Raw genomic sequence first — 16036 nt, forward strand, 5'->3', positions numbered from 1 at the left:
TCACCAGGCCATGCCTTGTGTGTACTGAGGTCAATGTGCGCTGTAAAAGGGATGACGTTTTTGCTATGCCTACTGCACAGTACCGTATATACTAGAGTGGTCCCAGTGTATTAGTAACATTCATACACAAGGGAGGGATGAAGAAATCAAAAGATCAACATGGCATCCAACATTTAAATAAACAAAACAGATATTATCCCAATGTTATTTATTCACAATGGATATATGCATCTATGCAAAGAACAAATCTTTAGTCAACCTAGCAGGGTAACTGATTTCAGAGTAAAGGTGCCCGGAAGGGGGGAGGGAGTGCGAGAGATGTGGTGGTGAAAGATATAGTTAGAGGTGGTGACATAAAATCACAAACAGTTCAGGCATATATTATTCATATGCCGGATGGTTAGGTACAATTTCCTCAAAGTACACAGAATATAAGCACAATCGCCATGAAACACATGAGTTCACATTATATTCATTACTGTTGAATGGATTGGCAACAGTTCAAGTGTCAAACCATGACTTATGCATCCGGTCCCAGCTACATAAGAGGTATTTGGTACTGTGCCAGAGACAGTCACCAAGGCCATGCCTTGTGTGTACTGAGGTCAATGTGCGCTGTAAAAAGGATGAAGTCTTTGCTCATGCCTACTGCATATTACAAACCTGGTATGGTTGTATAATGTGCAACTGTCCGTCGCCAGGTTATGCGCCAGGTTATAAAAGATATGACTGTGGCCATGCTGCATGTTTAATATTCCACATATGATCTTGTATGCCAGATCATGTGTGCAGCACGTTCAAACGTTCAAGACGGGGCTGCCAGACAGTTTTTGTGTGACCTATGCCAACTTTATTCTGCACATGTGACATGGTTGAAGGTCATACCGTGTGTGCTTTGCATAGAGGGTCATGGTTGGCACAGGGCATGGTCAAAGGCCATGCCTTGTCCAAGTACAAACAGAGAACAAGGACACAGGTCCTGTGTGTACTTCTTAAGGATCATGGCTGTAAGTCTTTTCCTGTTTGTACTGTGCACAAAAAAGTCATGCTCGCTGCCCAGTACATAGAAGTTATTGTAGAGGGCATGGATATAGCAGCCTTTCCTGGTGCAATGTTCTTACTGCACAGGTCTGCGGCCACACCTTGTTTGTGCTGTGCAGATCGCAGTGCTGTAGACCATGCCCTGCATTTACTGTGCTCGGTGTGTACTGGGCACAGGGTATGGCCCAAGGATACCCAGCAGTATCCAACTGCGTTTGAGTTTGAGTTTGAAGTTTGAAGGGGATTTATAGAGCGCATGGCTGCCCGAGAGCGTCCCAGCGCTAACTGAAATCCACTATGAACTCCAGAGGTAGGGTCAGGCGGGGTGAAGAAGAGGGCAGGGGAACAGCCATGTCTTCAAGGATTTACGGAATGACAGGAGATTAGGTTGGGCCCGAAGGTCCGGTGGAAGAGTATTCCACATCTTGGACGCCTGAAATGAGAACTGCCGACCTCCAGAGCGTGTTTTCTTGATCTTGGGTATTTTGGTCAGTTGGGCGTTGGTTGAGCGTAGGGTTCTGTTTGTCGTATAGGGAGTCACGAGATCTTTCAGGACCGGAGGGGCTTTTCCATGCAGGATTTTGTGAGTTAGGCACATGGCCTTGAATTGCACCCTTTGCTCCACCGGAAGCCAATGGAGTTCTTTGAGTGCAGGTTTAGCAGAGCAAAGAGATCGAGGGGGTGGGAGGGTGCAGCTAGAAAATGTACTGTTTGTTCCCTTCAGAGGTACGACTGCCTCATGCCTCTTCCCTTAAGCAAGAATCTGTGATTGTTAAGGCTCCCTTCACTGGAAATGTGATTTAAACTCCTACCTCACCCCTTCTGTAACACAATCCTTTTCCACTTATCTTTTTTCAAACGTTAATTTTTTTTTTCAAGATAAACATTTTCAAGTGTCTTATTTTCAGATACTTTAAATGTCAGGATCCGGTATCTTGCACATACTTTTCCCCACTATGGGTGGAATCACTATGAATTCCTTTTGCATGTCACTTTCCAGTAAAGTTTGCAGCTATGGACCTCCCTTTGAGTGTGGTGCGTGGCATCTGAAAACAAGACAAAAGTGCCCGACATGCTGGGAATAATCTCCTTGCATGTCAGGGAAATGTTCACATTTCCCTTGCTGGGACCTCTATAACCCAGGTCCCAGGAAGAAACACATCAGCGATGGGAGCCCTTCCCTGAGGACGGCAGTCCTTTGGCTGATTTATTTATTTTAAGAATTTGTAAAGCGCGACTGTCACCATTGCAGGCATCCTTTGGCTGATTGACTGCAGGGTCAAGGCTTTCTGCTGGTGTAGCTGTCTGAAGCTCCACCAGCAGAAACTCTAAAGTTATCCCATCACTCATTTGGCTTGGGGTACCACTAGGTATGGGTACAGGTATCTGACATAGCCAGGCATGGTGGCTTAGTGGACTAATGCCCCTACTGTAGGGGGCCTGTGTTCAACTTCATGGTCACAGGTTCAAATCCTGGTGGATCCACTCAGCCTTTCATCCTTCTGAAAGTGATAACATGAGTACCATTGAGTTGCGTAACAATAAACAACTGTTATTCAGCACCAAGATGCCCTTCTCAGAGAAGGTGCGCTTTACAAATATACATGTTATTTCAGAGGTTGCCCTACATCCGCCAACTTCCAAATAACATCCTGAGTGAGTAAATACATTGATAGTGTTGTTTGATTTTTCAGTGTAACATAGAAATTAAAGATTTTTTGTTTTAAAAAATGCACATTTTGTTCTTCTAATTCCATCGTTCAACAGATTAATTTATTTTCTAAGGATTTGTTTTTCTTTTTTGTCCAGTCCTTAGGAGGACAACTTTTATTCATAGATTTAAGTATCAGCTCCAACAATGTCTTTTCCCGCATTAATTTCTGAGGCCCTCTACACATTCAGGTCTATGGTGTCCGAGTGATATGACAATATCTAATGTAATGCTTCAAGAACCCATACAACTTTCAGATCAGGGAAAAACAGAATCTATACACAAAAGCGGAAACAGTTTCTGCAGTTGATTTTATAGTTCTGTAATGTATATCCAGCTACTTACCTTTCTGTTCCTTTTGGGTAGCAGCTTTCTCTATTGCTCCAAGTACCTGATGGTGTCAGACCGATATCCTTACTTAAATGCTTGATGAGATTAATAGATCCTCCTCTTACAAGTATTGAATATTTTTAATCATGACATTGAACCCGCTAATTAAAGTTGGTTCAGCTGGTTCCCATAGTCATTTGTAATTCACAACATCCCCACACTCTACTCACCTTCGTGTATACACCTCTCAACCCACACACACCCTGTTCATCATCGGCCACGATCACAGGTACAAGATCTCCGGCAAAGAGCCCCCCTGCGGGGCCTGTTGGGCATTGCAGAGCCGGCCCAACGAGGAGCTGCCCAAAGTTGAAGCATGATATCCTTCTGGGGGTGTGAGGGCACTTGCTCCTTATGGGAGCATCTCCCCTGGTTGGGACCCTACCTCCCTCCCTCTTTCTTAAGGAACAGCACACCTCTTGTTTTTAGCTGTATCACATATGTGCCTGGTAGCCCATTTATGCATTTTTTGGTTATATATTATTTAAAAAAACACAGAAACTAAAAGAGCAAAGTGGAATTCAAAAGGTGTTTTCAGAAACAACATTTATTGTATTCATCAGAGTTACTTCTCTGGGTCATTCATAACCAGTGTGCTCTGTAAATATTCATACGTTCTTGCTTATACTAATTCCTCTTTTCCAATCTTCATTTGCTTTTTGGAACTATTTCATATATCCAATAAATCACTCTCTGTTCTCTTTCTTTTCTTCTTGTGAAAGAGGTTGGTCTACGAATGTCCACGAAAATACGATGACCGTGGCCTTATGATTATGTATTCTTTGGGTAATTGTCTTGTATACAGTTATGTAAGAAATTTTGTCCATTCTTCTTTCCTATTTTGGCGCTGCAGCCACTCTTCGATGCATGGACCTTTCTCTTTCTTTCCCTGCTTAGCAACTTCTGTCTACCAAAGCCTTTTCGAAATTCATCTTCTCAGCAGAGGCTTCTGACTTTCAATTTCTGGTAGCATGATTGGTTGCTGTCTCCCGCTGATTATCTCTAAGCCTGCAAGAATCTGTTGATGATTGACCACAATTGACACCAGACTTGGCGGCTTGCTGCTTTACCCTTCACAGTAGGTGAGAGCTAGCACTGAAAGCCCTGCTCATAGGTGTAGACATCCGATAGATCTTTCAACTCTGCCTATGTTCTTGACTTTTTGCCACCTCTGTACTTCCTTTAACTCTACGCCTACTTCTTGGTCAGCAAGTGTTGTTTGGCTGTTTTTCAGAAACCACTGTGGTGGCACTCAGCATTGTGCCATCCCATGTTACTGCTGCTTCTGTGATTCAAGTAATAGTCAGCTCGGTCATTCCTAACAGGGGCCTACCTAGCTTCCATATATGTATTTCAATATCAGAGTTAAATTATATATTAGAACATTGGAATGTTGGGAGCTCCATTGAAAACAATGGAGTGCTTCGGGCTTCTTAATGCGGGTAGAGGCCCGGAGCATCAATATTCCAATGTGTGTTCACAGCTGTTGCTGTGAACAAAATGCCTCATGAAGCCCAAGGGGATTTCAATCCCCTCAGACTCCTTAAGGCCTTTGCTTTACAAATTAGAAAATTCTGCTCTCTAGGGGTGGAATGTTCTAATAGCCTTAGAACCCTCTGTAGTGAGCTCCAACGGCCATTAAAGGCCCGCTCCCTTGTTAAAGGCCCTCGCCTTCAGCTCAGGCCTTTAACTCTGGAGCAGGCTTTTAATGGCCAGTAGAGCCTGCTACAGCGGGCTCAAAGGATATATTCAATCATCACTTCCTGTCTTGTTATCATCACATTACCCTTCTTATAACTGGGTAGCTTGTGGTGTACAAAACACTCTAGGAACAGGTGGAGCTCTATACTGAAGTCAACCATGCCAAAGTTGCGAGCTTTCCAAGTCTCTGCCTCTGTGCCACCTCACCGCACAAAATAACTGTCAAGAAACACAAGCCACACAGCAGGCTAAACAATCTCCATTAGAATACACATGAACCAGTGATCATTACGCTACAGTGCAGTACTTACACACTCCAGAGAACAGACTAATAAACAACTACTATAAGATATAACAACTCTGTACCAACCTTTGCAACAGCACATGAAAAATTAAAGTTATTTTTCAAAGCCATTCAATAGCATCCTGTCCACTACACATTCCAGATGGTTTTGTCCTTTGTAAAATATTCGTTTTTTTGATTTCGCATCAACCCCGTTGATTTTCCTGGGCTTTATCACTTACCAACATGTCCCCAATGAGGCAAACTCTGTGTGAAATAAAACCATGTCCAGTGTCTGCACCCACTTGAGTTGATAGTCCATGCTTCAAAAGAGAAAGGCCCTATTCTCTGGCATTGATGATTACTCCCATGAATGCTTCTATGCTCCAGATGTTCCAAATGTGTTCGTCCTCTGAGGTCAATGACCACATACTGCTGACATTCCCCATCACATGCATAAATGGCTCAGCTCTTATCATTCAAGCAATCAAGATGTATAAAGCGCGGCTAATCACCCAATAGGGTATCCAGGCGCGAGATTCTTAGAATGCTGTTAACGTTATGATCATTCCTAATCCATTTCCGGTTCTCAAGGAGTTCTTCATGCCAACCATTGTTCATAATTACAGTACTGTGCTGCAGTGGCTCACGCTGTCCTTCACAGCCTTTCCCAGTGACTGTATCTACCAGGGTTTCCTGACCACTTCCAGAACTCAAGGTCTCCTGTTCTCTGTCATTTACCAGTGTATCTACAATGCCAGCTAAGCATTTCCACTCCAGCAGAAACTAGCATCTCCCACTGCTCAAGCCAAAATCCCATGCTCTGTTAGGCCTTAATATTTGATGACTCTTCCACACAATAGGCTCCTGATCCTGCCTTCGGAGAGCTCAGCATCTTCACCAACTAGGTCAGTGACTCGTGGTTTCGCAAGTCACCGAAATAGCCACTGCTGAAGCCAATGGTCACATGCTATGGAAGGGTCCTGAGATCTCCCACAACTCATTCAGTCTGGAAATGTGCTTACATTGATAGCCTTCTGCCAAACATTGCCAAATTTATGTCTTTTTTCTGGCTCTTTATAGTTCCAAGTTGTTGCCCTCCCTATGAGTGGCCTCTAAATTGCCATGGGTCCAGTAACAGCAGTTACCTGCCCCATTAGAATTATAAGGTCACAGGAACGCTGCAAATTTCCACACACGCATGTTGGTTCAAGTGTAAAAATCTAAGAGAAATTAGGAATTACTGAGGGAAACAGATGAGGAATTGGCAATTTCTTTGTTATTCCTCATTTTGCAGGAGACCCTCAGGGTCCCACTTGTAACCACCTCGTAACTTCAGTCTGGTTAATGCTACCCGCAGTATGGGTAACTATGGTGGGGAGGGGTGGGTTGAAGGTACTAGGGAGGTTAGCGGGACACTCCTAATGGGGTTCTCAGTTAGTTCTCGTGTACACTTTGGTGATAAATGCAGGTCTAAATAGTCTGTAATGGAAAAGAAACCGAGGGCCTCATTTATGACTTTTTGCCGCTGGGAAGCGCAGCAGGCCTTCCTGCTGCGCTTCCCTACGGCAAAAGAAAAGGGCAGAAATGCGCCGTATCTATAAGATACGGCGCATTCCTGTCCTTTTCCCCTCCGCCGGCGCACAATGGGCTGCCTGCGCCAGCGCAGGTCACCCTTGCACAATGGTGCAAGGGTGCCTGCATTGCGGGGAAGATTATTTTTGTACAGGAAGGGAAACCTTTCTGTACAAAAATAATCACAAGAAGCTTTTCCTCTTTCTATGTGTGCTGTAGAATGCAGCACACATAGAAAAAGGAAATACGAGGAGAAATAAAGACATTTCTCGTTGTTGCGCCTCCCTTACGCCTCCCCTGGGGAGGCGTAAGCTTTTGGCACTGCTTCAGAGTTACAATTTCTCGTAAATCTGGGGCAGTGTCAAAAGGCCATGGATGTTGCTGGGAACGCCCCCAGCAACACCCATTGCACGCCCCTTTAACGCAGTACACTGCGTTAAAGGGACTGATATTTATCAGGCAGCAGTACGCCACAAAAACTGGCGTACTGCTGCCTGATAAATACCACGCTGGCTTCTGCGCCACGGAACTTCATGAAAAGTGAAGTTCCGATGGCGCAAGAGGCCTCATAAATGAGGCCCCATATATATAAGCGCACTCAACAAAAAATGGAGGAATCAGCAGCCATTCTGAATTCTACCTAATGTATGGATCTGGCTGGAAAAAAACACTGTCTCAGGTTAGAGAAGTTTCATACAAAAGTACTAAATGAAATTTTCTTATCTATTTAGCTTACAGACTGTCTTAACTATTCAAATGAAATACAGTGCAGCTAACCTTTTATACCAGGACCCGGTCAATATAGTTTATGAGGCTAGTGATCAATTGGACAACAACTTGACTTGTTGAATAAGGCACAACGCTCAAAAACGCTTCCTCTTGAGAACTCTGATTCATATGTGACCTCGTTATCCCATATTCTGAATTAACAGTGACAAGTGGACTATTTTCAGCAAGTAGGAAAGATACTGTACGTGAAACTAAAACAAAAAAAGACACTCCTTTTTATTTTTACCAAGTCCGTGTGATTGATCTTTTAAAAACATTCCATCGCCCCTGGAACAGTGTGAGGTGCTGTTTAATTATAGAACCATCCTGAAGACAAATGGTGTATTCATGGAAGAGAAGCTGTGAATTTTATTCATAGTCAAATCACAAAGTGTTGGTAGGCTTTAAAAATAGCCGATTTTGCATGTCAGTGTTTTACTAGCAGAGCAAAGGATGAGGGGGAAATGTTTGTCATCAAAAGTAGCATGGTTGTTAAAATGGCAGGGCACAGTGTCCTATCCTTTGCGCCCTTCACCTGCTTAACCTGCTCGCCCCTTATTAACTCCGCTCTTTATCCTTCTGATGTGGATGAAATGAGCACCACCGGTAAGCTAAATTGTGCCGCCTGTTATTTACTTGGCCATGACATGGGAAAAGCTGGCTATTTAATAATGTTACAGTCATTATTATTTTTCTGAGAATATTGACTTCTCCTAAGTCTTTCCTTTCTGCTTTCCTGTTCGTAGCTGTGAGCTTTTTTTTTAAATTTTCCTTTTTCCAATAAACTAGATGTTTCGTTTCTGCTATACAGATAAAAATACAAAAAGTGTATTTTATGTGCTTAGCCTCTAAAAGTGATCAGGAGAATTCTCCCTCTTGTTCCATCTGATTTCTGGAAAACCATTGTCTCTCTTACCTTCCAGACTGGACTACTGTACCCTGGCTTGCCCTTCTCTCTGTTGCAGAGTCCCTAACTAGGTCAGATTTCAGCTGCTGGCCTCATCCTTGGGTGAAAGAAGAGGGCGAGAATTCTTTCCCCTCTGCGCAGCTCGAGCCCGGGGTATTCCGCCAACTCCTTTCTTAGTTTTCGGAAAGAATTGAAAACCTTCCTCCTTGCCTCACTTTAACTTTTCTGGTACTTCCGCAGCCAGCGTTAGCAAACCCGTTTAAAAAAAATATTTGCGCACTTGAAACTCTTTAATCTATTAAAAATATTTCATATTTTCGCCTGTAATAAGAGCCCTTTGACTACTGGGAGAGGAGCGTCATCCAAAGGACTTAGGGGCAGATTTATGAGGCCCTTGCGCCACGTTTACGCCGCTGTTGCGTCACGCAAGGCATTTACAACCAGGCATTTACAACGTGACGCATCTATGGAGATGCGTCACAGTGTAAGGCCCTGCGCCACATGAAACCTGCGTCAGATTTCATGTAGACGTTCCGGTGCAGGGGGGCCGTTCCGTCGCAGGAACGCCCCTGGAAAGTGACTCAGTGAAATCTACAAGATTTCACTGAGTCACTTTCTACGTCAATTCCTTACGCCTGCTTGAAGCAGGCGTAAGGGTGATGCACCATGCAATGTAGGGGTGGCCCCTGTGCATTGCAGCAGTCATGTCGCACTTGCGACATGACCCAGCAATGCGCCGCCCGTACGCCGAAAGATGCGTCACGCATCTTCCCTGCCTTGCACCATGGTGCGCCGCAATGTAAATGCGGCGCACAATGGGTGGCGGAGCTGTGGCGCACTGTGGCGCACATTAACTGGCGCATCCCTGGGGATGCGCCAGTTAACGTAAATCTGCCCCTTGTTGTGAGGAAGCAGAGGTGGGAAATCTTAGCTATGTTGTAAAATTGGATAATTGTGGTCCATGTCGCAATGCCACCTACAGGGGGTGCTCTAGGCTCATGGCGGCCCTGGGCAGGGAGCGTAGGTAGGGGGCCCTGGATGAAGGGGTCCGGGCAAGACGGAGCGCGGAGGCCAGTGAAGAGGGCGGGGGTCAGGGTGTTTGGAAGTGGAACAGAGCCGGAGGCCACCAAATCCCTGCCAGGGGCCGCCACGCAAATATGTATCCGTCCTCAGAGGATTACCATATTATGGATATATATTGGCGTGGAGGCCCCTGGGGTTTGGTGGCCCTGTGCAGGTGCACAGCTTGCACATGCCTAAGGCCGCCCCAGCCACCTACAACAAAGTGCCTGCCCATACCTCAACACCAGCCCCCCCCCCCCCCCCCCCCCCCCGCCTCGCCCCCACTCTTCTTAAATCCTGATTGCACGATCTTTTGTGGCAGGACCAGCTAATTGGAATAATCACCTGTTCTTGGGAAGAATGTCCATTTATTATCATATGAGAAACCAGGCCACCATCAAAACGCGCGCTTTTCGACCGTATTACAAAGCATGCGGTAATCCAAACAGGAAGTCGAGGTTGACTGTGCGCTTCCTTCTTAGCTGGAGGAGAATACGGCTGGATGTTTTATAGACTATGGGAACCCAACCCCCAGTTTCACCAGCTCACCACGCCTGTTTGTAGATGAGCCTATTCAGGAAAGCGCCGCATTAAAGGCCTCTGAAAATGATTCGTTGTTTTCGAATTTATAGCAGATTAGGAATTAAGGCCCACTTGACAGCATTAGAGAGAGGAAATGTCAGACCATATGCTATTATCGCATGAAAATGCCCCCATGCAAAGTGCACTTTACTAGGTTTAAACCGCTTAGTGCTTTTTGCAGTAAGTCTGAACTTTTTGTCTTCAACAAACGTATTTTTCGTTGCTGGAGTTTTTTTTTTTAGAATAATGTTGGCGCTATAATGTTTAAGGTCTTCAACTACAAAAGAAATTCAGGCGTTATTGTAAAATGACTACAACGTGTTTGGCATTGAACATGCCACTTACCACAATACCACACAGTAGAATGTATCGAAAAACACGACGGGCACTGAAAACAAACAATCACACTCCCTTGAACTAGGGGAGGGTGGGTCGTCCTAAATCTATTGTTCTAGTATTGGGCAGCTGCACTACAGCATGTGGGCACTCTGCTTATATCAGACAGTGTAAGAAGTGGCGACCTAGATCTGCCCACTATCTATCATCTAGCTTTGGGAAAAGAGGTGGAGGGGATCTTCCTCAGACAGCTAGAACATAGCTACTATAAAAAGACATGATTTAAGTGCATAATAGGGATAAAATAGTTAAATTGCTAAAAATTCCAAGATATAATAGATATACACCCCTATGGTACTTCTCCCTCCTCCCGGCTGCAATGTACGATGCAATGGGTAGAAGATGGGAGGCCGGTACAGTTGGATAGCTAATTTATATAATAATACTGATGCTATTACATTTTTAGATCTAGTGCAAAACCCAGGGATAGACAGCAGAACGCAATTTAAATATATGTAGATTAGGGAATGTCTTAAGTGTTTGCCCAATGGGCCCCTCAATTTAGTTAAAATACCAGTATTGGAAACAATAAAAAGAGAGGCTGGTAGGATTAGGGATTATTATACAATCTTAATAGAAACTCTCCCTGACGATTTGGAGAAAAATGAGGTAGAGTGGGCAACAACGTTGGGGGATTTAGAGCTAGATCTGGATATGTCAATTGAAATGGGGACACAAATCTTTCAATAAGCAGATCTGATGGCCCAGCATTATAAAACAATCTTTTACTTGTATTATACACCTGCGAAGCTGTATTGCTGGGGGAAGAGGGAAAATGATAAATGTCCTAGATGTCAAACAGGACTGGCTGGCTGTTTACATATGTTCAATGCATGTAGCAACTGATGCTTTTAAAAACTGGCATAGAGAACTTTTGGCAGCAAACAATCAATAAGGCAATCTCTATTAGTCCAGTTCTGACGATACTAGTGTATGACGGTCGCGTTAATTTAACAACAGAAGAAAAGATTTTGTATTTATTACAGTAGCTGTGGTCTGGCTACTGATTGCTATGGCATGGGAAGAGACTGAATCCCCCACCTATCAAGCCGGCTTTATCGCCTGCTAAATATCCATGTTCAGGAAACTGCTATATATAAGAGCAAAGGCCTGCGGACAAGGGAGAGGGGTCGAAAGATGTGGGCACCTATGACAATGTGGCTTAGTAACAAGGCAGGGTAAATCGAACAGCTCTATGGTTCAGCCGAGAACACCGGGATATATGCCTTGGATTCAGGAGATCGCAATCCTTTTATAATATGGCATAGCAAATTTTCCATTTTAGCATGCAATCTTGTAGTACATGTTATGTTATAGATGAATTGAGGAAAACTCTACGTTGAAATGGGTATATAGCGAAGTATCTATGGGATTATATATGTATAATGATGGAATAAGTAATCTATTTATTGCTGAAATTGATATTTTTGTAACTGTATATTTCTTTTATATCTTTCTGGAATAATAAAAAAAAGAATTAGTAAGACCTCCAGCCACACCCTTCGAACATTATTCCGCACCCACACTTTTAACATAAAGGGCCTATACAGAAATGTGATGGAGTACCCTGTCCGAACGCTGTAGTCTGCCTGCTCTCATCTGAGTACGGCAAAGCATCAGTTTTCCAACGTGGAGCCTCCTTATCAGAAAACTTAGTCCAATGGCCGGCCCGATGGAGTAGGGTTTGTTGGAGACCATCAGATCATCCACTCTATTTAGACTGGACTGTCTGATGTCTGTTTGTTTTGTCTCGAAAAACATGGTGGTCATGATTCCCACACCCTGGGAAAAAACTCCAAGGGCGTGGGAGTCATTAGTTTTGTGTTTTTCAGGAGCAATCTTTCAAATTTGGAGTTTGTTTCTGAAAGACAAAAAAGTCTGGTGAATGGCTACCTGGCAGAAAAGTATGGTGGGGTTCACCAAACTTTTAGGGCCTTCAGACGACGCACAGTGATGTTGGATCCTCTGAAGGCCCAAAGATCACATCTGGGTCAACGGTGAGCTCTAAATTTGAAGACAGTAGTCCATCATGGTGGTGGACATAATGTCCTCCCCCAACCTGACAGACAGCATGTCACCCGCCAAATAATAGACCAGGCCCTAAGCCATACCTACTGACAACAGCGAAGAAACCACATTTATGATGATATATCTAAATAAACGGTGATTAGAATTGGGTCTGCAATGTAATATTGGACAGCAAGGATTAAAGATATATGGTCCATGACAATGTATTTACATACCATAAGACAACAGAACATACTATTTGAGAGATGACTATAGAGAAAGCAAGATGGGTGTTGAGATTAAAAGGAAGCAATAACTAGCAGAAAAATGTAGTTAATGTTACCAATGGACAGATCTCCTGGAGTGTTCCATCCAATTTCAGAAGTTACTTCTCTTGAACTAAAAAGAGAGATTGGAGACAGCCATGTGGTTGTTCACCCAAATGAAACGTGATTTAAACTAAAAGTTATATGAAAAGTGATTCCAGAATGCAAATATTCCCAAAGTCACTAAAAGGAAGGTTGGGCATAAGAGAAGAGTAGTCAAATACTCAAGGGCAGAAAATCAGCATAAAGCCAAACGTTTTCCAATGGAAATTGGTGTTAGAACTTTAGGTGGTCTGTGATTTGTTTTATTTTTGCTATACCATAGCTTACAAATGGGTCAAATAGTAGCAGGAATCTAATTTTTAAAAAAAACTAAACAGCATGCGAAAATAATTCTGGCACACAATATCACAGAGGAAAAGCAACTTGTAGAATACACATCTCATAGGGGCTTAAACCACTGCAGATCTCAGTTTGAGTTCTGATGTAAGTAAATTACACATCCATAGCTTGAGAGCGGTATTCGAGAATGACTGTCCACCTTCTGGATAAAATACTTTACTTGCAAGTAGACTAACAACCAGGTTATTTCACAGTAGACTACATAACATACTCCTGTAAGTTTCAAAGGGCATAGCAGATGGTTGGAAGCCGTTGCAGAATGTTGCATGTAATGACTGCAGATCACTCAGAACAAACATTCTATAGTTTAGGGAAGAACCTCGCTTGACCTTCTAAGTGACAACATTGAGTTCTGCATGGAGCTTTCTCACATTCTTGCAAAAGCAATGACTACTGTCACCAAGTCTGGAGTTGCTAATCCACATCCTGACAATAGACACCATGCAGAAGCTGGATGAGCACCAGGCAAGTCAGACATAGTCCTACACTTGGGCCAAGGATGGCTTGTGATGTGAATTAAGACCCAGATTCCCAAGACACACAATTATTAGACATTTAGAAGCACAGAACCATCAAGTTAGCTCAATTTTTTCCACTTGAACTTGATGTTTTGATTCAACGTGGCATAAGTATCAAGGAGCTCTTGCAGTTACCTCTCAGTTGCCTGATCTTAAACACAACAGAGTCACCACAGATCAAGCTCAGCGGGAGGATTAGCAGGCCCTAATACTCCAATGGACACATGGTGATGTAGGAAAATGGGTGAAGTGCTTGGGAGAGCAGTGCTCAGCCTTCAGGGCTTTTGGTCACAGGGTTATGGGTTCTTCTTCCATTTAGACGTCCATTCTGAAGTCAAAGTGCCTTCTAGCCCAGGCATGATGCACAGTAACGTAGGCATCTCTGAACTTTATATGGGGATAAAATAGACCAAATGCTGATCTGTTCCTAACTATTTGGACTCTTTTAGCAGTAGAACCTAGGAAGTATCACCTAAGTTAATCGTAAGGAAGAGCTGTCATCAAATGTCTATGTTTGATTATCTTTAGGAAAATTCAAATATTGTGTATGAGTGCTCTGTTCCTTTCTCTTTGAGGCTTCTTTTCCCAGAAAAGAGATTCAGGGTAGAGGTCTGGAGTACACGTGATTAACACCAGGCTAAGCCTGGTTCCAAACAACCTAGACTGTTCCCTGAGCTACTAAGGAAGAGCCCCCCACTCTTATGGTAATCATTCTGAAGACAAAATTCAGCAAGAAACAAATAAAGTGGGACACAAGCCATCGACTTATTGTACGCCATGTACACCTCTTCATTTAATACTCATTATGTGTAATGGTGTCTCCACTATAATTTGTTTGTCCTACCAAATGTGTCTCATGCAAACAATTTACTCTGCCGGAGCCTTTTTGTTTCATGTTGTACGTCCTCCCACTAAGTTGGCAACAGGCTTGTGTCCCACTTTATTTGTTTCTTGTTGAATTTTGTGTATATTTAAGCAACTATATATTAAAAACACCTGTCCGGCTGGACAGCTGTAACATATAGTACTGATTGGGTCTATATTTATTGTTTGCTCTCATTAATCCTTGTCTAGTGACCACTGTCTTTAGGAATAATTGATTACCCAATGTCCCTGACCAACCTTATTTGGGTTCCCTTGTTCTACATAACACACTATGCAACTGAAGGCACTCTGGGTTAGTAATGCAGGAACATGCCAAGCAATGCAGACACCAATTATCAGCAGCCAGGGAAGTGATTGGGGCCTCGTACACTTATGCTCACAGCACAGCCACACATCACGCACATGCTTCACACACAAACACGCACACACAATTTAGTGGTTGGTGGGATTAAAGGCAAATGCAACCCCCCCAGTTTGCCGGCTTAAAGGCAAATATACATGTACATCCTATTGGAAAGTTGAACTATGACCATCAGTGTGGTGGGAATTAAGTGGCAAGAGCATGGAGGAAGACATGAGTAGAACAGTGGATGTGTTTTAGTTTGTCCTGTTGCCAAAGGAGCATCATTGATTAGGTGCTTCACACAATAACACAAGAAAAAGTGGGATATTTAGTTATAAAGGCAATATCAAATGTTATTGCAACAAGAAGAAAGTTTTAACTGCAAAAGATCTGTAGAAAACTTATAGAAACATTTTAAAAGGAGGGAAAATATTTTTTACAACAAAAAGAATAAAAAGGAAGCTAGTTCCTGCTAGTTCCTGGTCACTTTGTACCCTGCTGATAGAGAAATGGGACATAGACATGCAAATTGTAAAGCCTCTGTGGCTACTGTGTTAGTCCTTCATATTTCTCATCTGAATTGAATATGTCCATGTAGGATACACACTGAAAAATAATGTTTTCTTCGATCTGTGTTCTTTTCTTCCCAGTTGCGTCCAAGATTCGGTACCTGCAGGAATACCACAACCGGGTCCTTCACAACATTTATCCAGTACCATCTGGAACAGACATAGCTAACACCTTGAAGTACTTTTCCCAGACCTTATTAAGGTGAGCTTCAAAACTCTATCGAATACTCAGAAACTCTATGCACTGCTCTAGAATTATTTGCATTCTATACTAGGTTTCAGTTTCCTCAATGCTCTGCCAGACAGACATTCCTGGAAATAAAAACATACATTTTAATCAGTGTTACTAACCAGTAAATAAACATTGTCTGCTCCCCTATATCTTCAATGACTCATATTTAAAAATGACAAGACTTCAGTTTTGTTCTGTGTGGTTGGTCTGGAAAGAATAGTCAATTATTGCAAGCCCTATATATACTAAGTAGTTCATCTGGGTGAGTTTTTGTTCACATTCTGGTACCTTTCTTATTCCTTTATATTATGAAAGCAGGACTGAAAGTATAGAAACGT

General features: G+C 43.1%; 1 protein-coding gene across 1 annotated transcript in view; it reads left to right on the forward strand.

The window, feature by feature from the left end:
* UNC79 (unc-79 subunit of NALCN channel complex) overlaps nt 1–16036 on the forward strand; it is a 644685-nt gene that overhangs the window by 9045 nt on the left and 619604 nt on the right. The window contains exon 2 of the mRNA XM_086937713.1: nt 15548–15668. Within this exon, the coding sequence (XP_086793839.1) occupies nt 15548–15668 (121 nt within the window). The remainder of the gene's footprint in view (nt 1–15547; nt 15669–16036) is intronic.

This window comes from Lissotriton vulgaris, chromosome 9 (assembly GCF_964263255.1).
Source record: "Lissotriton vulgaris chromosome 9, aLisVul1.2, whole genome shotgun sequence".
Lineage (NCBI taxonomy): Eukaryota > Metazoa > Chordata > Amphibia > Caudata > Salamandridae > Lissotriton > Lissotriton vulgaris.